General features: G+C 41.2%; 1 protein-coding gene across 4 annotated transcripts in view; it reads left to right on the top strand.

Annotated features, from left to right (window-relative positions):
• Positions 1–22,242, top strand: part of gli2a (GLI family zinc finger 2a) — a 98,243-nt gene that overhangs the window by 66,090 nt on the left and 9,911 nt on the right. For 3 of the 4 annotated variants that reach the window (XM_037239335.1, XM_037239334.1, XM_037239333.1), the window contains 7 exons: positions 326–531; positions 4,068–4,277; positions 9,419–9,620; positions 9,792–9,990; positions 13,245–13,355; positions 16,395–16,535; positions 18,678–18,827. In XM_037239335.1, coding sequence (XP_037095230.1) covers positions 326–531; positions 4,068–4,277; positions 9,419–9,620; positions 9,792–9,990; positions 13,245–13,355; positions 16,395–16,535; positions 18,678–18,827 — 1,219 coding nt within the window. Of the gene's footprint in view, positions 1–325; positions 532–4,067; positions 4,278–4,953; positions 5,500–9,418; positions 9,621–9,791; positions 9,991–13,244; positions 13,356–16,394; positions 16,536–18,677; positions 18,828–22,242 lie in introns of those variants that run through there. The other variant, XM_037239336.1, reaches the window with a different exon arrangement.

The raw sequence follows: 22,242 nt of genomic DNA, 5'->3' as shown, positions 1-22,242 counted from the left end.
AATCCACACATAATTGACACCCATTCAATGCATTGAAAAAATTAAAACAAAGTTGTTGTTTTTTTTACCCACCATATAAGACCCATAAGTGTTTACCATTAAAATCAATAATTAACCCACCAAAAAAGGTATATAAAAAAAAAACTAAATTGTTGCATTTAAATCTATGAATATGCAGCAGTCCACTGTATTATGAAATGGATTAAGTCGTGTAATTCCCCGAGAAGGCTCAGGTACCAAATGCATGGCCTATCATTGACAGCAAGCAGGAAAAAAGCTGTAAAAATGTTGTCTTTTATGACCTGTATGTTTCCCATCACCACAGAGGTCCGGGACTAACTGGCAGTCCAGTCATCTCAGACATCTCCCTGATTCGTCTATCGCCCCATGCACCGACTGGGCCGGGTGAGTCTCCGTTCAGCCCTCCACATCCCTACGTCAGCCCACACATGGAGCAGTACCTACGCTCAGTACATGGAAGCCCCACCCTCTCCATGATCTCAGCAGCACGAGGACTGAGCCCTGCCGAAGGTGAGAGGCACCTACTATGCAGAATGAAACAAAATCCAAAAATTACCACACAGAGAAAATGTTTCACACTTACACTCTAAACCTTTTTATGAGATCACATATTATACTAGATCAGTGGTTCTTAACCTGGGTTCAATCGAACCCTAGTGGTTCGGTGAGTCAGTCTCTAGGGTTCGGCAGAGCCTCTTCTGCAGAGGTCCGAACACACCTGATTTATAAATTCGTGATAACACATATGGTCATACTGGTCTCGGATAGGCAACAGCAGAAGTCACACTAATTTGCAGGGATGTAATTTGTTGTTCATGCATTGTGTTGGTTTTGTTCTTTGAACAAAGTGTTGTTCATGCACGGCTCATTTTGTGCACCAGTAAAAAACATCGATGTCTTTAATTTGAAAAAATAATTTTATTTTTCACCAAAGAGGGGTTCAGTGAATGCGCATATGAAACTGGTGGGGTTCGGTACCTCCAACAAGGTTAAGAACCACTGTACTAGATTATTTAAGCAACTACACTTTCTTAACATGGGTTGTCTGATATTCATGTTTGTTTAATTCTTGAACTATAAAGTAGGGCAACTATATACACGCAAAAATAATTTGACAAAGGGGCAAATACATTTTATTGGCACTGTATTTATATAAGGAAACCAACTTGCAAGAACCTGGAAACCTCAGGTCGGTGGGGATGGGATTGGGGAGACAGGCTCAGTGAGTAGACATACCCGTTTTGATTTACTCAACTACCCAATTATGTCAAAATTGGGCTTGGGAACAGTGAACTGGGATATGCAGTTTCTAGTCTGCTTCTTAACCACCCGTGAATGTGCACACCCATCGCTTGCCCGACGCTGTGACGTGTATGTGAATGTGAATGTTCATTTGTATGGTGTAATGCAGGGGTGGGCAATCCCGGTCCGGGAGGGTCGGTGTCCTGCATGTTTTCTATGTCACCCTGTTGCAACAAACCTAAATCAAATGGTCAGATAATTAGCAATTTCCGAAGAAGCTGGTTAACAATTCTGATCATTTGAATCGGGTGTGTTGCAGCAGGGAGACCTGGAAAACATGGAAATCTTGCAATCCCTCCAGGACCGGGATTGCCCACCCCTGGTGTAATGTATGAAACCAACTACATATACAGACACAGTTGGATTTCCCTTTGATGATCAGTATGACAAAAAATAATTTCCTCTATAGAGGCTTTGCAGTCACGTGGTTTTATCACGTGATTTTGTGTTATGCCGCCATCTTGGCGGTCAACTCGTCAGCTCGTTCCTACGTGTTTGTATAGATTGTTTGATTTCTGTGCTACATTTTCACCGATTTCATCCGAATTATGGCTGATTTGCTATCCAACGAAGTTGGGCATTTGGATGAAGAATCCAAGAAACGTTACAGAGAGAAGTTGAACCTTGTTGGCACAACGGATCCGTACCTTTTACCGAGAAGCATGCTAAAATCGCCCGAGCATTTTGCAACAGCCGACCTGCCTGAACTCTCATATCCAGATATTTATTATTACCTCGTCGATTTGTTTTGTAATGGCATTTCATAACTTGACATATTAAAAAACTGAATAGAGTGAAATCATTCAGATACTGTACCTGTCTGTTCAAGTTGCTACCATTTTTATTATTTGTTTATTTTTGCATGATGCCACATCTGATTGGCTTGAAAACTTAACCAATAAATATAATTCAATATTTACATTGATAACGTTTTCAAGCCAATCAGATGAAGCATCATGAAAAAATAAACACAAAATAAAAACGGGGGGGTGAACTGAAGAAATCATCCCATTCCCTGCCTTGCTGCTCTTGCTGCCTTTCTAAAAATGCACCCAGCATTTTCAACAATCATATTTGTATCATCCCATATTGTATTATTTCACATTTTGTGAAACAAATCAGGGGTGAATGGTTTGTTTACATACCTGATATGAAGTCCTCATTGCATATCCTTGTGTAAATCGTAGGTTTCCATCGTTCACGACGAATATCCGCGATCCATTTATCACGTTTTTTCATGTTCGCCGGAAATCTATAGAAACTAAGATTTGGTTTATCGCCTCGTCTATTGCTACATCCAACAGCACAGCAGGTATCCGGCATTTTTAAGCTCAAATAGCAGCAGATATAACAAGAAAGCGTGTGTGAGTCGTTGACAGGCACTGAAAAGTTGACCGCCAAGATGGCCGCCAAGCTAATGTGGGTAGCTTGATGACGTCAGCTGCAAAGCCTCTATACTGATGGAACTGTTTCTATTTACCGTACTTTCCGCACTATAAGGTGCACTTAAAATCTTAAAATTTACTCAAAAAACCACAGTGCGCCTTATATATGGATCAATTGATGAATTTGTTGATCCATACTGGTTGTACACAGCGCTCTGCCAAAATGTTTCAGTACATTAAAGTACGACTAGTAAATTACAAGGTCGCATCGCTTTCAGCATTACGGCAACCGTGGTCAGGGGCGTCACCGAAGTAAGCTACTACTGGTTGATCGCATGAGATTTAAAAAAAAAACATTTTTACCATTGGCTAGAATCGCTTGATTGACATACATGTAAGCCTATCGGGAGACAGTCACAGTAAACCGCCCCCCCTCACCGCAGCAAGCCCGACATCAAAGCTAAGAAGCTAATCAACGCATTACGCATCAACACATGCACTCGCTTTTTTCTTTTAAACTAAAGAAAGTTTATGACCAGCAAAAATGAGTGGGGTCGCTGGACCAAGTAAGAAGCCAAACCGAATCCCTTTAATCCCATCGCTTGATTGACATACGGGTAAGCCTATCGGGAGGCAATCACAGTGAACTGCAGCAAGTTTGGCGCATACAGTGAACCGCCCCCTCACCGCAGCACATAGACACCAAAGCTAAGAAGCTAATCAACGCATTACGCATCAACACACGCACTCGCTTCTTTCTTTTAAACTAAATAAAGTTTATGATCAGCAAAAATGAGTAGGGTTGCTTGACCAAGTAAGAAGCCAAACGTATCACTTTCATTCCCTCGCTTGATTGACATACAGGTAAGCCTATCGGGAGGCAATCACAGTGAACCAACCCCCCGCCCTCACCGCAGCTCATAGACACCAAAGCTAAGAAGCTAATCGACGCATTACTCATCAACGCACACACTCGCTTCTTTCTCTTAAACTAAAGAAAGTTTATGACTATAAAAAATGAGTGGGGTTGCTGGACCAAGCAAGAAGCCAAACCGTGTCACTTTCATACAAAAAGGGAGCTGGACTTTACCTCATTGACTGGGTTGACATTCCCTTTAGCACAACACCATCTAGTGGATGCATACCGCAACCCTAGTCAACCCCAGTTTGATGCAGTATTCTATGCGCCTTTTAATCCGGTGCGCCCTATATATGAAATAATTTCTAAAATAAAAAATTCAATGGAGGTGCGCCTTATAATCCAGTGCGCCTTATAGTGCCGAAAATACGGTGTTTTGCGGGGATTTAGTTGAGGTTTCAACCCTGAGCTTGATTTTGTGCTTTCTATTTCTTCGGCAGTTACCCATGAACACTTAAAAGACCGGGCCCTATTCACTCTCCCTCCACCACCACCACCAGGGGCCAACCCCACAGAATATTACCATCTGATGGCCAGTGCTAGCCAGCGAAATCCATATGGAGACCTCTTGATGCAAAGCGGTGCAGCAGCAGCAGCAGCAGCAGCAGCAGCGGCAGCTCATTTACCAGATTACATCAGTCCAGTGGATGGTAAGAACAACTCTATTCAGTTTGAGGTAGGGTTCATGATAATACCGTAATTTTCGGACTATAAGTCGCGGTTTTTTTCATAGTTTGGGTGGGGGGGGCGACTTATACTCAGGAGCGATTTATATATGTTTTTTTTCACAAATTTTTACTTGATCATTAACACATCACTTACTTACAAGTATAGTTGACCACTTCACATGTTATTTTTAGTATAGTTGATCACTTCACATGCTTTGATATCTTTATCTTGAACATATTCAAAACATGAAAAATAGAGAGAAAAAATCAAATAAAGTAATTAACACTTTAAAGCGCCATATCCTCTGGACATGTCCTCTGTCACCAGGATGACATAAAGGACGAGAAATTTGATCGATGGATTTAATGATTTGGAGTGACACAAATGGTTTGATAATATTGTTGTTTATGTGATAGTTATTTAAAATATAGTTTATATATATGGGCCTGTGGAATAATTTGAACTGCGGCGTGGCACACGGCATTGTTGACAAAGGACGATCGATGGATTTAATGAATTGGAGTGACACAGATGGTTTTATAAACGTGTTATTTATGTAATAGTTTTTTTTTAAATAACTTTTTTTCCTCAAACTTCACTATATGTACACAAGGCTCCTCAAATCACACATCCATAGCTGTCGCTACAATCAATCAAAATTGAATTGAATTATTTCCAAGATTGCTTTTCTTATGGCTCCTTTCATAAATGTTGTTTCACATCGCAAAAACAATAAATAAATCCAGCCATCCCAAAAAATATTGCTCCACTTTCCTGCCTCTAACTTTGGAGAGTCATTGCAAGACACAAATGCAGTCATCCTCATGTGGAGGTCAGCTGCAGAGAGCCAAGAAGAGCCAAAAAATGATAAATGATGAATATTCTTTTCCTCCAACCACCTCAGTGACCACCACTGTGCTGTCTACCCACACTTGTTTGAACAAACTATTTACTCTAATACCCTCAACCCCCACTACTTGCTCCGATGCTGTTCCCACACTGACTGTCACCATCTCAGTCACTTTTATTTCGTGTTCCATACTAGTGGTAATCATGTGGTCAAGATTTGGCCTTGTACCTGCATGGAGGTGCTTGCATTGCAGCCTTGAGAGTACACAGGGCCCATATACTAAGCCCAGGCAACCATCTCATGGTCTGCGTTGGCAGCGCCATCCTGAATCAAAGACCTTATTTACTGCCAAGGTAAGAGAAGACGAGTAGAGGCTGAGGTGGTAAATACGTGCTTCATCACTTGGTGTTTGCGTTGGATGGAAACACAGATAAAACCATTGCGGGAAAAAATACTTGACTTGTACAGTAATTTTCAGTAGACCCACCGCAAAAGGTAGGAGGCCTCAGTGACCCCAAAGTGTGGCTCATCAGACACCTACTCACACTGCTGCTTTACATAAGCTAAAGTCCATATCTAAGCCTTTGATTGAATTCTTTCACAGAGGAGTACTCCATTAGGATTGTTCAAGAAGCAAAATTGTAGACATGAACAGTATGTGTTTATGGTTGAAGACCTTTTTAGTACGTATTTACTTCAACTTCAAAATATTTTCTTTTGTGTTATTCATGTATTTATGCTTAAAAGGCATAATTGTAAAACTGAAAATGTTTGTCATGACACCGGCAGTAACTGATTTTAAAGTTTCAAGTCTGGAGAGACTATTACTTAAAATTAATGCAGTTGGATAAGCTTTATGTATGATATGTAATGTGCAGTATATCCTGTAATGTAGTTAAAACCCTCCTGGATGATGGCATTAATTAATGAATAATGATGAAAAAGAGCACTAGTACTAGACCATCCATGTAAAGGTAAATGAAATCACATTTCCATATTTTACAATGGGGGCATTCAGAATCAAGTTTGCCCTAGAGGCTGTAAGGGGTGGGTGGGCAGAAAAATATCAGGTCGGCTTTAAGGAAAGTGTTGAGGTTCCCATGACAAAAGCAGCAGCCAAGGTAAATGTCTACCATCCTGAGGAATGAGGGATTTCACTGTTGATGCAGCAGTTGGGGAGAGGGAGATAGCTGCGTGTACTGATGCGGTGGTGAGGCGATTGGAGGTGGGGCTTTTACTTTTGACTACAGCAAGGTCCAAATACTCACACGTCTGTCCAAATTCTCTGAAGTGTGCCATTGCCTTGCGCCTTCAGTGCCCTTGTTCCATACTTCGGCTGATCGTGAATTCTTGGCCCCTCAGCTAAATCTTATTGCCCACAATCTTTTGCGGATTTGACCAAAATATCCGGAAACCAGCCAGGTTTGTTTCCTGTGCTAAAAAACAATGTATTTTCGAGTGTAAATATCAAATTTACAATTTGCGCAAATTTACAATTTTTTTACCTACATATTTTTACGTCACCGACGTATTTTGCCCTAATGTAGCCGCTGTACATTAGCGACCCTCTGTGTATGCGCCGCAAGAGCGTTAATGAGGTAATAGTTGTTTTATTTTGTTTTTTGTTCTATTATTTGGAAATAAGTAGTAGTAACCCTAAGCCTATCCCGACTTTACTGAAATTTTTATATAATTTTAAACAAAACTGCCAAAACAAAGACCGGTTGCCGCCATGTTAGATGACACAGATCCAACATGGCGGCAAATTGATGATGAAACACACACTGTCCGAATTCACTGTGCACTTCACTGAGCACCGTAGGGTGTAGTGCGAGTATTTGGACAGGGCCTATATACACAAACACTTAAGTATATGTTGGTTTTTGAGCACATGGGTGTGAGTGTGTGCATAAACGCACTGTTAATCACAACAGCAGGGTTTGGGTTGGACACCGACGGCTCATAGAGGACTCAATCCAAGTTCCTTTGCTAATAGAAAGTCACAGTGGTAGTATTAGTAACATTTACCAGGGAAAATATACATTTCCCCTCTCTAGATGTGGCAGCCTTGAGTCTTGCTGGCATCAATTCAAGAAGTCTAGCAGGGGTGTTGCTCTAATAGAGAGTAGAGTAGGTCCTGTTCATCTCAGAGGGGGGAGTAAGATGTGGTTTTATTTACCTATGTCAAGGTCAAGGGGGACAAGCCAAAGACTATTCACTGTTTAAGGCCAAATAGAGCAGCATTTCTGCTGCAAAATTTCAGCAACACCTTAATCATAAATGAGTTGCTCGGCCTGGATTTCTTACACAAGATCACTTCAAATCATTTTGAACTGAAGGGGGATTTTATGGTCAAAGAAGACTATTTGTTGTTTGCATGACTTTGTACTAGCCATGTGATTAGAGTGAAGAGGAGAAGCACTTGCTTTCGCGGCATAAACCACCCTTCAATTTAATTTGTTCTCACAATGCTATATCTGCTCTCGCAGAAGTCTAAAACAAAATGCACACACTGGTGTATGCACAAACAGACGCACACGCACACACACACACACACACACACACACACACACACACACACACACACAACATTGTGATACTAAGTGTGAGTGCATATTTCTAAGCAACAATGGCCTGCACATCTGTTTTCTCACTCCATGTCGGAACCTGCTAACCCTTTCAATTATAGGCGCCACCTATAAAACACTCATTGCCAAAGAGTGGCAATTTATTTCATGTAAAATAAGTTCGACCATGGCAAAACTAGCCTTTTTATTTGTTAGGGTTGAAAAGAAGCACATGACTTGTTTACCATAGCCATTACAAGTTGTTGAGAGTTGGTGAATCGCATATAAAGGTGGTTTGAAGATGGGGGATAGCGCTTTGATTTGGGCAAACCACCGAGACAGGCGAGGCAGGCGCCAGGTTAGGGTTAGACTGCGAGTCCCGTTTCCTGATTTATAAAAGTAATTATTAATACACATATCAGCCAATAAATTCTTGGCAATGCTACACAGCTCGGAATTGCAACAAAACCAAAATACAAATCATCACAGCTGTATGCATAAGAAAGAGTTCCACACACACAAGCCCTCATACAATTTAGCTTACCTGATTTCATAAAATCTTTTGAAATTTGAGAATGTTGCCATTTTTTTACCATAGCGAAACGGCATCTGTCAGGCGTTGTTGCTTTTAAAATACTTCTAAGTCTTTTCAGTTGCTTTTCTTTTTTTTTTTACTATTACCCCCCTGTTGCGTTCCATGGGCCTTTTAACTCAGTGCATATGTTTGTACTTTACGACAAGCACCTCTAAACATAATAGTTTGGAGAGCAAGACCCTCGTTTATGGCTATGGGGTCTGGCACAGCAATTATGATGCCAGGATTCATTTGGCTGCAAGTGTTGTGATACCCACCGGCAACACTCAGTCATCGGTACGTATTGACTGGAGTTGATGTGTAGAAACAGTGTTATGTCAGGTTGCCTCATGTACTGAGGTGACTTGTGATATGGTCATTAAGAGCTTCCTGCCTCTCGCACCTCTGATAATGTCTGTTGTAAAACCTAATTACACGTGCGCTCAAACAAGGTGTCCTGCTTTGTATCCGCTCACACAATAAATCAGCTACTGTCAATTTCATACAAGGGGTTTTGTCTCTGGAAAAATGTGTTGTCATGCCTCAATCATTTAAAGTACATAAATGAGCAAGAGTGAGGGTCGATTAGTGTGTGGAAAAGTAAACATTTTATTCAAGTTCACGAGGAAGTTGTCACATTATTTCCTTCTGCTTTTTTTTAAGATAAAAGCACTATAACAATTGAATCCAGCAGCTGGCTATGTGCCCAATCTGTCTGACTCAGGCTTGTTCTTTATAATGGTATTCTGAGATCAATTTGTTTAAATTGCCTCCATTTAACTTGCACGAGTGGAGTGGTTTGAAAGTGATTGTTATCATGGTAATTACTGGGAATGATTGGTGGGAATTCATTACGCATAAGAGGATGCAAATGTTAAACAGAGGAGCTGTTTGTGCGAGTAAGAGATGCAAGCGATAGAGTAGCCTAGCATAGATGTGACCTTCATGAGAATACTTGGGGAGTTTTTTTATTCAAAGTAAATGGTGGCTTTTGCTACATTTAATTGACAATGAGGATAAATGTATGGAAATTTGCTAAAATTTTCACTCAACCATTTGACATCATATTCTGGTGATTTAGCATGCAAAAATGGTAAAACTACAATGCTTGCCTTTTTGGTATGTGTACAGTGTCGCGTTTTTCCAGTCCTCGGATGACACCCCGACTGAGCAGGAAAAGGGCACTATCCATCTCTCCGCTATCAGATGCCAGCATCGACCTGCAGACCATGATCCGTACCTCACCCAACTCCCTGGTTGCCTACATCAACAACTCCCGTTCTAGTTCGGCTGCCAGCAGCTCCTATGGACACCTTTCAGTTGGAGGAATCAGGTATGAAGAAGCTGTCATATATCAGTAACATATACTCTACATCAGGTAAAGTGATACTCATCGGCCAAGAGCGTCCTAATTTTTAGGAACTGACTTTTGTGTGTATATAGACACTAAAGTGTGTTTGTCTGTCCTGTGATGTAATAGCCTTTTCTTTTCTTTCTATTCCAGCCCTTCATTCAGCTTCCCTCATCCCATTAACCCAGTGGCGTATCAGCAGTTGTTGTCGCAACAGAGAGGTCTGAATGCCTTTGGCCACACTCCCCCTCTCATTCAACCGCCACCATCCTCGTTCTCTGCCCGCCAGCATTCCCTGGTCACTCCGCCTATGTCCACTTCTCATAACAGCACTACATCAGAAGCTAATCAGGTGAGATGGTCTGATCGATAAACCTGAATGTTTGACCAAATGGTGTTGCTCTATATCTTCTCATGCCTCCTTGAGAGATATTTATTGGTCTCACTGTTCTCAAATTAGAGAATAAACAACCATGCCTTAACATCAAACTCAGACATTCAAAGATATTCAAAACGCTGAGGTCGAGTAAGACATAATATCACTGTCAATGAATTTCATATTTTATATGAGCTATTTCTTCTATCTGTTAAGGCAGTCATTGGTTTGTTTTGTTTTTCATTTAAACAACACATTGAAATAAGGGTGGAGCCACTATACCAATGGTGGGATGAAAATCTGATCAGGTTGAATTTGAATGATCAGTCTCATTTTCATTGTTAATCAAAACTCAGTTCTATCTTTTACTCAGTGCCAGGACTTGCATCATATGTACAGTGATCCCTTGCCACTTCGTGCTTCACCTTTCGCAAATGCGCTACTTTGCAGGTTTATAAGTGACGGGAGAACAGCGTTTAAATACACGCTGATAGCGAGGGGCCTGCCTCTGTGTAATGTGCGTCACTGTGGACGTGACTGAGTTCAAGCACAGGAGGCGGCAGCCGGCCACGTGCGAGGAAAGAAGTACCAATTGGTGCAGAAGGAGTTGAGGCACGTGACAATATCACGTGTTTGTTCTTTTATTTACTGTAAAGTACAATACATAACAGTGTGGTTATTAAGGGAATGGGAAGCGTTGATTTAGTGTAAAAGTATTGGAGAGTGTTTAAAAAGCTTTAATATTGTGTCCTGGACCACAATGCAACAGAAGATTCATGTGCAATCGTGGCTCACTTAGGTTTCGCGATGCATGATGTCCCCAGATTAGTGTAAAGTGATAATTCTGCAAGTGGATACTTTGCATTTCTTGGCACCACTCTTCTAATATACTAGCATTACACCCATGCTTCCTAGCGGCCAACAAGAAACACTACGTGTTGGATTTTAATACAATGTGTTAAAATTCCTAAATACATATACCGTTTCTACCTTGCGGATTTTCATTTTCACGGGTGATTCTGGAACGCATCTCCCGCGATAAATGAGGGATCACTGTACATATAAAAATTTTACTGACACAAAAATGATAATTTGTCACCTGGAGTATTTAAACTAACATTTTCAAGTGAGGAAGCTACCATAAAATTTTTAAATGTGAATTATGATCATGTGAATGAATGAATGAATTATGCAAAATGTGTCCAAAAGGTTTTAGGACAGTCACAAAAGATATAGCAAGCCAAATGTAAATGTGATGTTATGTAAATTGTAAATTAAAAACAGAATGCAATTTGCAAACACTTTTCAACCTATATTATATTGAATACAGCGCAAAGATAAGATAGTTAATGTTCAAACAGAACTATATTTTATTTTTGCAAATATTGACTCATTTTGAATTGAATGCCTGCAACATGTTTCAAAAAGGCTTCAACTGGGCATTTTTAACACTGTTCTAAATCATCATTTTGTCATTTTCATTTTGTTTTAGCAGCACTCAATAACCATTTGGAAACTGAGGACACAAATTGTTGACGTCTTGTAGACAGAATTCTTCTCCTCTTTAGACAGAAGGAGTAGATGGACATGATTTCTGAAATCAAATATGAACCCGTCAGACGACTGCACACATTTATACTTTGCATCAGTTCAGCTCAGTTGAGCTTGGACCCAGAGAAGCCGGTAGCCGTTTTGGGTGTTATTCATTCATGGCTTTTTCTTTCAATAGTTTGTTGTTTTAACTTGCATTTATAGATGAAGCAATAAACCGTGTTAACCAAAAATGGTTTTCTGAAGTGTTCCTGAGCCCACGTGGCAATAATAATGGTAGGACTACTTGTGGTATATTTGCCATGAGAGTGCACCTGCTCACACTTCCCTGAATATCCCAACATACCGTGATAAGTCTTTTGACACAGATTTGTAAAATGTTATTCAATATTGCTGCACATTGCATCCTGCAACTTAAATATTGATTAGCACAAAGTTATTGTCTATATAAGAACGTAATACGAACATGGTGTCACGAAAGAGGCAGGACAACCAAGTGCAACACGGGCTCTTTATTTTGGAAAAGGGGAAAAGGAGGGCTGAGATGCCAGCAGAGCAGGAGTACGAGGCAAGCTGACGAGTCGGTCAGTGAGCGTGTCGATGCAGACAGGGGCATCGCAAGCTCATGGTCAGTGACAGGCAGAAGGTCAAGCCAGAGTCCAGAGCAGATCAGAAAAAAACGGCTTTTGCTACTCAGTGAATCAAGAAACCGGGAATCAGGTAGAATCGCTGAAATAGGTGGCAGGCATGCGTGAATCAAGGAAGACGAATCAGTCCATACTGACGGGAGTGTGGGCTTTAAATACAAGTCGCCGGAAACAAGGGCGCAGGTGGTGCCGATCAGCGCTAAGTAGCGCGTGCCGTTCCATATTGGCGATGCGCCCCCCTGCGGACCAGCGCGAGTGCGCGTCAGCCGGCCAGCAAGGCGAGAGCGTAGCGGAGATGTGACACATGGAGTCTCACTTTATGCCGCTGTCATTGTTCCTTGTTGTCAGGCGTCGCATTTTTGAATTTTTTAACAATACAGTACAGGGAAAAAATTCTTGTTTAACATTGGCCAAAATGTTCAACTTTATTTATTTATTTTATTTCTTGCAGTTCCATTAGTCTGCCTTCCTACTGTTTTCTGTCTCGTTTTATCAGCCCACTGTTTATATTAGAGAGACTCCTCGTGTAAACTTCCCCCTCAGTGAATCATTTTCCAACATATATTAAAAGTGTAGCTGGCCCCAACTCATTTTCAACATTGGGAAATTCCGTCTTCTTGCAAATGCCAACAGTACCCATGGGAATGCTGAAATGTGCACATATTTTAAAGCTTATCTGGGGGTGGGATTCAGAGCCCGCCCACTCAGATACTCATTTACAAAATACTTTTACTTTTAATAAAGTTCCTTTTTTAAACTCCATTAGAAATTGAAGAAGCCATGTTTCTTTGTCTTTTTGTCAAGTATTAGAATTTGTCCGCAGATCAAAGCCCTCTCATTATTTATATTCCCTCTCAGAGTAATAAAGTCTTTTCTTTCATATTTCCCTGTGGCTTGGGCGATCATAAACCAGTCTAAATTGTTTAGTCTCCACAGCTGGCTATGGTCTGGCTTATGACTTCCTCTTCGCATAGATTGTAAATGTACTTTGCCTGTGACTGTGTGACAATGTCCGTCATATCTGTCCTTCAGAATGCCAGTGGAGATCCAGCCGTGAGCAGCACAGTCAACCCATTGAACTCCAAAAGGACAAAGGTTAAAATGGAAGTCGAAGGACCTCTGCCCATCTCACCAACCTCTCTGGTGAGGAAATCCAAAGTACATTGTGAACCTTTGTGGAAAAATGGAAAAAATAAAATCACACCATTTTATATTTGTTTTGAAAAATACAGAGCTTTAATTGTCAAAGGCTCCGCCGCTGTGAGACCACATATGTGCCACATTTTTGGGTGTGAGTCAGCCAACATAGCATAGGGCAGGCGTCGGGAACCAATGGCTCGCGAGCCAGATATGGCTCTTTTAGTGACATTTTTAAAAAGAATACATTAGTACACTCAAAAAATCCTTGGTCTTAATTAAAATACTTGCTTTTAATTGTATCTAGCCCATCGTTTTTTTTTTAAATGGTATGGCTCTCACGGGAAAATTATTGGTAAAAAATGGGCATGCATGGCTCTGTCCGCCAAAAAGGTTCACGACCCCCGGCATAGGGGAAAGCAGATGGAAAAAGAAAAAAAGAAAGAAAAGTGTGGCGTGACCAGGGCTCGGCCGCTTATGCCTTTTGTTCTTGCTTGTGATTCGACCAATATGAGAGAGGGGAAAGCAGGGAGCGAGAAGAGAACATAGGGTGTAAAGAAAAAAAAAAGATCTAGCGCTGCAAACAATGCTCAGCTGCTGGTGAGTCCGCTTAAAGCTTTTCATGCTCAACTGTGATTCGGCTGATGTCACAGCAAAAATGACGGTACTGCAAGACGGAGAATAAATTTGTGTTGAGAACAGGCAGTCGATGAGACCGCTCTAATACTCACCTCTCTCCGATGTTTCTTTGGAGAAATGCCCAACTCTGTCTTGAGCTGGCAGTTCTATTTCTTCTAAATAGGTTTTGATCCTGTTGAACACAGCACTGTAAATATTCCCAATGGTAGATGCGACGTAAAGAGTTGGATTGGGACATGTATTCAGGAAAAAAATAATAATAAAATATATATATATATATATACATAAATATACAGTGGAGCCTCGGTTTTCGAACACAATCCGTTCCAGAAGGCTGTTCGAGAAGTGAATCATTCGAATTCCCAATCATATTTTCCCATTACAAATAATGGAAAAAGATTTAATCTGTTCCAAGACAAAAACATCCCGCCTTTTTTAAGCATTTTTTCATTTGCGCATTTTTGTCTGATCGCGCAACTGCAGCGCACCGCCGAAGGCGCAACCGTAGCGCGTCGCCGACCGCGCAACTGCACCACGCTGGTCGCATTATTGTGACAGAGCCGTCGCTAAAATTTAGAAAATATTTTTAAAATCCTAATGTACTTTCCAAAATTTAAGTGGACCTCAGTGCGCAGGGAGCTTAATTTGGTCCAATCGCGTAACCGCAGCGTGCCGGGCGCTCATGCCACATTGCTTTAGGAGCGTCTTTGTGTTTTAGGATGGCTTTACTGCTCCCACTTGCTTCCTTTGGAGGCATGATTAGAGTTGATGCAATCCTCAGAGTAACGAGAACGTAATAACGAACCGAGTCAGTTGGCATGCGGGTCCTCTCGGCTCATCTCGCGAGGTTCAACAACCGAATTTCGTCCGACATCCGAAGCAAAAAAATTTCGGATTTTTTGTTCGAATACCGATTTGTTCGAGAACCGGGACGTTCGAAAACCGAGGCTCCACTGTATATACATATATACAGTCAAACCTCGGTTTTCGACCACAATCCGTTCCAGAAGGCGGTACGAGAAGTGAATCGGTCGAATTCCGAATCTATTTTTCACATTACAAATAATGGAAAAAAATTTAATCCGTTCCAAGACTAAAAAAAATGCCTTTTTTAAGCATTTTTTCATTTGCGCATTGTTGTCCAATCGCGCAACTGCAGCGCACTGCCGAACACGCAACCGTAGCTCGCCACCGACCGCGCAACTGCACCGCGCTGGTCGCATTATTGTGACAGAGCCGTCGCTGAAATTTAGAAAATATTTTTAAAGTCCTGATGTACTTTCCAAAATTTAATTGGACCTCAGTGCGCAGGGAGCTTAATTTGGTCCGATCGCGCAACCGCAGCGCGCCGGGCGCTCACTGTCCCATTGCTTTAAGAGCGTCTTTGTGTTTTCGGATGGCTTTACTGCTCCCACTTGCTTTCTTTGGAGGCATGATTAGGGGTTAATACAATCCTCAAAGTAACAAGAATACAATAACAACGGAGTCAGTCAGCATCCGGGCCGCGCGGTCGGGTTTTCTCTGGTTCTCCCGGCTCATCTCGCGAGGTTCAACCTCCAAATTTTGTTCGACAACCGAAGCAAAAATTCTTGAATTTTTCATTTGAATTTCAATTTGTTCGAGAACCGGGACGTTCGAAAACCGAGGTTTGACTGTGTGTATGACTGTGTGTATATATATATATATATATATATATATCTCCCCCCTTCTGCGTAGCGTCCTGTACTTTTGCGCTATATTCTGACTGTCTGCTGTGTGCACACTTGCTCCATTTTTGCTCCTCTTATTTATTATGTTATTTGTTTATTTATTATTTATTCATCACTCTTATTTATTCATTGTTTGTGCCTTCTTGTTTTTACTTTTTGTATTGTTTACTTGTATGTATATTGTGTACTATGTCTTGTCACCGTGGGATAGTGGGAACGTAATTTCGATCTCTTTGTGTGTCTTGACGTGAAGAAATTTGACTTTTTGACTTTGATATATATATATATATATAGAGAGAGAGAGAGAGAGAGAGAGAGAGAGAGAGAGAGAGAGAGATAGAATTTATATACATTATTTTAAATTGACAGTGCAGAAAATGCACAAAACTAGTATTATGATTCACTAACTGGTTTAGTCTGTAACGTCAGAAAATAGGGACAAATGTTGATGCGTGCATGTTTTTTTTTTTGGTTTGTCGTTCGCCCGCATAGTTTCACGGATGGGGAGAGGATATTACACAGCGCACAGGCTGCAAAGTACGAGCTGCAATTGAATGATTTTTTTTTCCGGGAATGAAAGGCATTGACTGCCATATGCCAATCACTTACTTTTCCATGAAAATCAGCCAATCACGATTGACGGTTGATCAACCAGAAGACCACTATGAATGACTAAGTTCTGTCTCTTTGTCTGAAGGACCATGGTGGAGGAATGCTGGAAATGAGTGAGGAGCTTGATAAAGATGAGTGCAAACAGGAACCTGAGGCCATATATGAGACCAACTGCCACTGGGAAGGTTGTACCAAGGAGTATGATACCCAAGACCAACTTGTACATGTGAGTTTGCATTTAGTCTTATCGACGAACAATTTGCTGTTATTTAATTAATATGCAGTAAAATGCTGCTGTTATTTATTTAATGTGCATTTGATACGCAGTAAAATGCATTGATTTTGCTTATGTCCCGAGACCGATGGATGGATGGATGGATGGATGGATGGATGGATGGATGGATGGATGGATGGATGGATGGATGGATGGATGGATGGATGGATGGATGGATGGATGGATGGATGGATGGATGGATGGATGGATGGATGGATGGATGGATGGATGGATGGATTGATTCAAGATTCAGATTCAAGATTCAAGAGTTTTTATTCACCATGTTTGAGCGTGCCAAACAAGGAATTTGACTTCAGTACATCACAGCCTCTGTTCAACATTTAGGTGACTAACAACACTCAGGACATGTGAAAAATGACAAATATTCTCAAACATCCCCTGATCTTAAACTCCCAGGAGGGCAAGGAAAAACTCAAAACTCCAGCTAGGGGAAATGAGAAACCTTGAGAAGAGACCACAGATGGGAGGGTCCCTCTTCCAGGATGACCAGGCTGCAATGGATGCAGAGAGGACACATAGTACAAACAGTGTAGACAATTCAAAAAAGGTGTGGAGAGCAGGATGTGATTGCACAGCAATGACTCTGAGGCTCTAAGAGTGGTGTGAGTTCATCAGAGCAACAGCCTGGGGGAAGAAGCTGTCTTCCCCCCCCAGGCTGTTGCTGGACGGACGGACGGATGGAGAGAGGGATTATTGATCCCCTGGGGGAAATTCAGTATTTCCAGCAGCATTCATACTGCTGAGTGGGTATATAAAAGACATACTGATGACATGAGCACAACTCAATTTCATCAGCCTCAGCATTTTGTTTGAGATAAAGGTTTACATAACTTTTCTGACACTTGTTAAATTAATGTGATTGTGTCTGATCAGAAAATTGTCCAGTCACTAATCTTTTGCCACTGATCTTTTCCTGTTGACATGCTCAGCGTTAATCAGGCTTCCTGCTCTCGCCAAATTTGGGACAAGCCTTGCAGCTGTGTGCCCCTGACCCTCACTCCCTCAGCTGCCTGACCCCTGACCTCTCTCTGAGCAACAGCCCCTTCTCCTGAATCCCAGAGGGCCACGCATAAATCCATCGTCATGCCAGCAACTCTGGCGTTTAGAAAACTGCCACCTTTCTCGGACATTTCAACACTCGTTCCAATTTCCGACTGACTGTCAGTTACCTCAGAGCTCTGGTCAGGAGGGCATGTGTAAGAATTGCAGAGTGGGCTTTGGTCTCCACCAGTCAAGAATCTTTGACCTAACTATTGATGCAACTGATTCCTCAAGTTTAAGTAAGATCACAAATTTTATAAATTTTACAAAGTTTTGATTGCAATTGGGATTTACCCCCCCCCCTGCCCCCTCAATTCTTGACCACATCTTTTAAAGCACTTGGTGTGTTCAAGTGCATCTGTAAACGTTGGCTTCTGCTTAACCAAAATAATCTGGTTAGAAGAGCCCCAAAATAAAAGATGTGGTGTGCTGCCTGAAAATAGAGGTCTCTGCTAGATTACACACTTGTTTCCATTCCTCTTCCTCCACTCAAAATAGAACGCAGAACTGCCCACTACTCAGCAGTTTTAGCTTGTAAAAAGAAGCGACAATTAGAGCACTGCCAACTACAGTGCCTCCTCAGGAAATGAAGTGATTCCTTCCAGGGCGCAGTTATTTGTAAGCAGTACATGGAATCCAAGTTTTTTAATATTTCTTTGTATGCAAAACAAGTTATATAAATCCAATATTTAGAGCCAAAATAAGGTAAGTTACAAGTAAGAGATACAAACTGGTATCAAATCCTTTACGGAGGAAGTCCCCATTTCTATATACAAACCTACAAGCCTGAGGACAGACTGTACAAACAAACATTATTTTTAAAGGTTTCTTTTTTTTTTTTTTCATTGCTGTTGACAGATGCACAATGCCTGCCAGACATTATTTATGGCAGGGTTACTCACAATGTGTGTCATTATTGTGCTTGTGCTTGAAGGAAAAGACAAGAATTTGCTGACTCATTTTGGTCACCAAGCAATAGCTCTGTACCCCTGTAGCGCACATGTTCCTCAATGTGACGAGTTGTTTCTTCAGCACATCAACAATGACCACATCCATGGTGAAAAGAAGGAGTTTGTGTGTCGGTGGGTGGAGTGTTCACGAGAGCAAAAGCCCTTCAAGGCCCAGTATATGCTGGTGGTCCACATGAGGAGACACACGGGCGAGAAGCCGCATAAATGCACAGTAAGTACGACAGAACATTGAAATACACAAGATAAGTAACTAATAACATTCTATCGTCTCAAAATCCTCACTATTAGCTTGTTGATCAAATAAAACTGAATATAAGGGTTGTCTTTGGTATTGAAGCTGCAATCCACTGTTTCTGAGTTTGTAATCGCTACTCCCACCTGCGGCCAGAAAAAAAAATTGTAATTCACATCCACGATGCTCATTCTCGTACAAGCACAATTGGAGGCTGGAATCGTCATAACCAATTAACAGTGTTTACATAGGTACGAAAAGCTTTCAACAGTTACCGCTTGAGGAACACTTAACTTTAGTCTCCACTCACAAAATGTAATTACAGTAATCCCTCGTTTATCACGGGTAATTGGTTCCAAAAACCACTCGCGATAAGTGAAATCCGCGAAGTACAGTCACCAACAAGAAGTACCGTATTTTCCGCCCTAAAAGGCGCACCGGGTTATAAGGCGCACCTTCAATGAACGGCCCATTTTAAAACTTTGTCCATATATAAGGCGCACCGGATTATAAGGCGCATAAAATAGAAGCTATACTGCATCAAACTGAGGTTGACTAGGGTTGCGGTATGCATCCACTAGCCAATAACCAACGAGCCCTCTGTAAACAATCGCGTTTCTCAAACGATCTCCTATAAAATGATCAGAACTGACTAAAGTTCGATCTAACGCATTGGTACTACTTACCTATGTTTCCCTTCCATATCGATCCGTAGATTTACTCGAAACATTAACAGAGCAGCCTATTTTGACATGAAATAGCCTGGTACGTATAGCAGCTATCGCAATAGCATTAGCCATCCGCAAAGTCTCACGAGCCTCAGCTCGCAATCTCCCATGAGCCTCAGCAAAGTGTAAACAATCGCGTTTCTCAACCGATCTCCTATAAAATGATCGGAACTGACTAAAGTTCGATCTAACGCATTGGTACTACTTACCTATGTTTCCCTTCCATATCGATCCGTAGATTTACTCGAAACATTAACAGAGCAGCCTATTTTGACATGAAATAGCCTGGTACGTATAGCAGCTATCGCAATAGCATTAGCCATCCGCAAAGTCTCACGAGCCTCAGCTCGCAATCTCCCATGAGCCTCAGCAAAGTGTAAACAATCGCATTTCTCAAACGATCTCCTATAAAATGATCAGAACTGACTAAAGTTCGATCTAACGCATTGGTACTACTTACCTATGTTTCCCTTCCATATCGATCCGTAGATTTACTCGAAACATTAACAGAGCAGCCTATTTTGACATGAAATAGCCTGGTACGTATAGCAGCTATCGCAATAGCATTAGCCATCCGCAAAGTCTCACGAGCCTCAGCTCGCAATCTCCCATGAGCCTCAGCAAAGTGTAAACAATCGCGTTTCTCAAACGATCTCCTATAAAATGATCGGAACTGACTAAAGTTCGATCTAACGCATTGGTACTACTTACCTATGTTTCCCTTCCATATCGATCCGTAGATTTACTCGAAACATTAACAGAGCAGCCTATTTTGACATGAAATAGCCTGGTACGTATAGCAGCTATCGCAATAGCATTAGCCATCCGCAAAGTCTCACGAGCCTCAGCTCGCAATCTCCCATGAGCCTCAGCAAAGTGTAAACATTCGCGTTTCTCAAACGATCTCCTATAAAATGATCGGAACTGACTAAAGTTCGATCTAACGCATTGGTACTACTTACCTATGTTTCCCTTCCATATCGATCCGTAGATTTACTCGAAACATTAACAGAGCAGCCTATTTTTAAATGAAATAGCCTCGCGGGTACAACAGCTATTCGGTGACGCCCCCTGACTACAGTTGCCGTAATGTTGGGAAGCGATGCGACCTTGTAATTTACTAGTCGTACTAAAACGTACTGAAACATTTTGGCAGAGCACTGTGTACAACCAGTATGGATCAACAAATTCATCAATTGATCCATATATAAGGCGCACTGGCCTATAAGGCGCACTGTCGGCTTTTGAGAAAATTTTAGGTTTTTAGGTGCGCCTTTTAGGGCGGAAAATACGGTACTGGGCAGGCTAACGAGTTAGCGGAAAGATGCTAATTCGCGATCGTGCTAAACCGCGAAAACGGACTTCTAAAGGAATGTAAACGAACATTTGGAGCAATACTACATTGTCCTAAAGGTTAGACACGTTTCCTCAATTTAGAAATTTTATTTTGACTTTTAAATGTTTTTTTAATTTAGAAAAAAAAATCTGCGATGTAGTGAAGCCGCGATAAACGAAACCCGAAGTAGCGAGGGATCACTGTACACTTCTTCATAACCACGACCCTCTATTTACACCTCCCAACCACATATCATTTAGTCACGACTGGACAGTAAAAGTAGAAAACCTTCCTAATCCACCGACAGGTCATACCAAGTAAGTAATGTTGAGACAGACACCCATTCCTTTGCATCATTTTATTTGTGACATTTTCAACAAGAAATTAGTGCCTCGCAGTCTTACCCTTCCGTACTACGTAAGCGTGGCAATTACGATTTCAGAGGTGTTGACGTTGAGGAGGCATTACACGCTCTAGTTTTCTCATGTCTTCAAAGAAATGACGATTGAGGAGAAAAAAACAGTCCAGGGATTTGTCTGATCAAATAGGGTGCAGAAGCTATAAAGTTGAAGCTAAAAATGCAAAAGCATGGACATCTTTTGTTTTTCTGTTTGTGCTGGGATGGAAATCGCTTGTTGTCTCTTGACTTAGTTTTTCCTATTTGAATAAAAAAAAAAAATTAAGCATATTGAAAAATATATTTTGTATTTTATATATTTTCCTTGGGTATTTGGACTGAAAATTTGAAGGTTGTCTTGTTGAAATGAGGATTTTTTTGCACCTGGATACTCACGTATATATGTGTTTATGTTGACCTCTTTTTGTACACGTGTACACATATAATACAACCTTGTACCGTATTTTCCAGACTATAAGTTGCTTTGGAGTACAAGTCACACCAGCCATAAAATGCATAATAAAGAGGAAAAAGACATATATGTCGCACTGGAGTATAAGTCGCATTCTAGGGGGAAATTTATTTGATAAAGTCCAACACCAAACCAGACATGTCATCTTGAAAGGCAATTTAAAATAAAAATAGAATAGAGGCAACAACAGGCTGAATAATTGTACGGTATGCTAACATTACATGACACATAAACAACAAACTGAAAATGTGCCTGACCTAACATATTAAGAGTTATTCAGATAACAATAGCATAAATAACATGCTAACAAGTTTACCAAACCATCCGTGTCACTCCAAATTACTAAATCCAATTAAATCTTCATCCTCTGTGTCGCTTTTAAACAACTCTGCTAACTCCGGAGGAAGACGATGCAGCGCTTCTTCTCCTACGTCGCTTACGTCAGAGTCATCGGCAGTTGC

Source organism: Syngnathus acus, chromosome 21 (assembly GCF_901709675.1).
Source record: "Syngnathus acus chromosome 21, fSynAcu1.2, whole genome shotgun sequence".
Lineage (NCBI taxonomy): Eukaryota > Metazoa > Chordata > Actinopteri > Syngnathiformes > Syngnathidae > Syngnathus > Syngnathus acus.
This window is presented reverse-complemented; position numbering and strand designations above follow the sequence as displayed.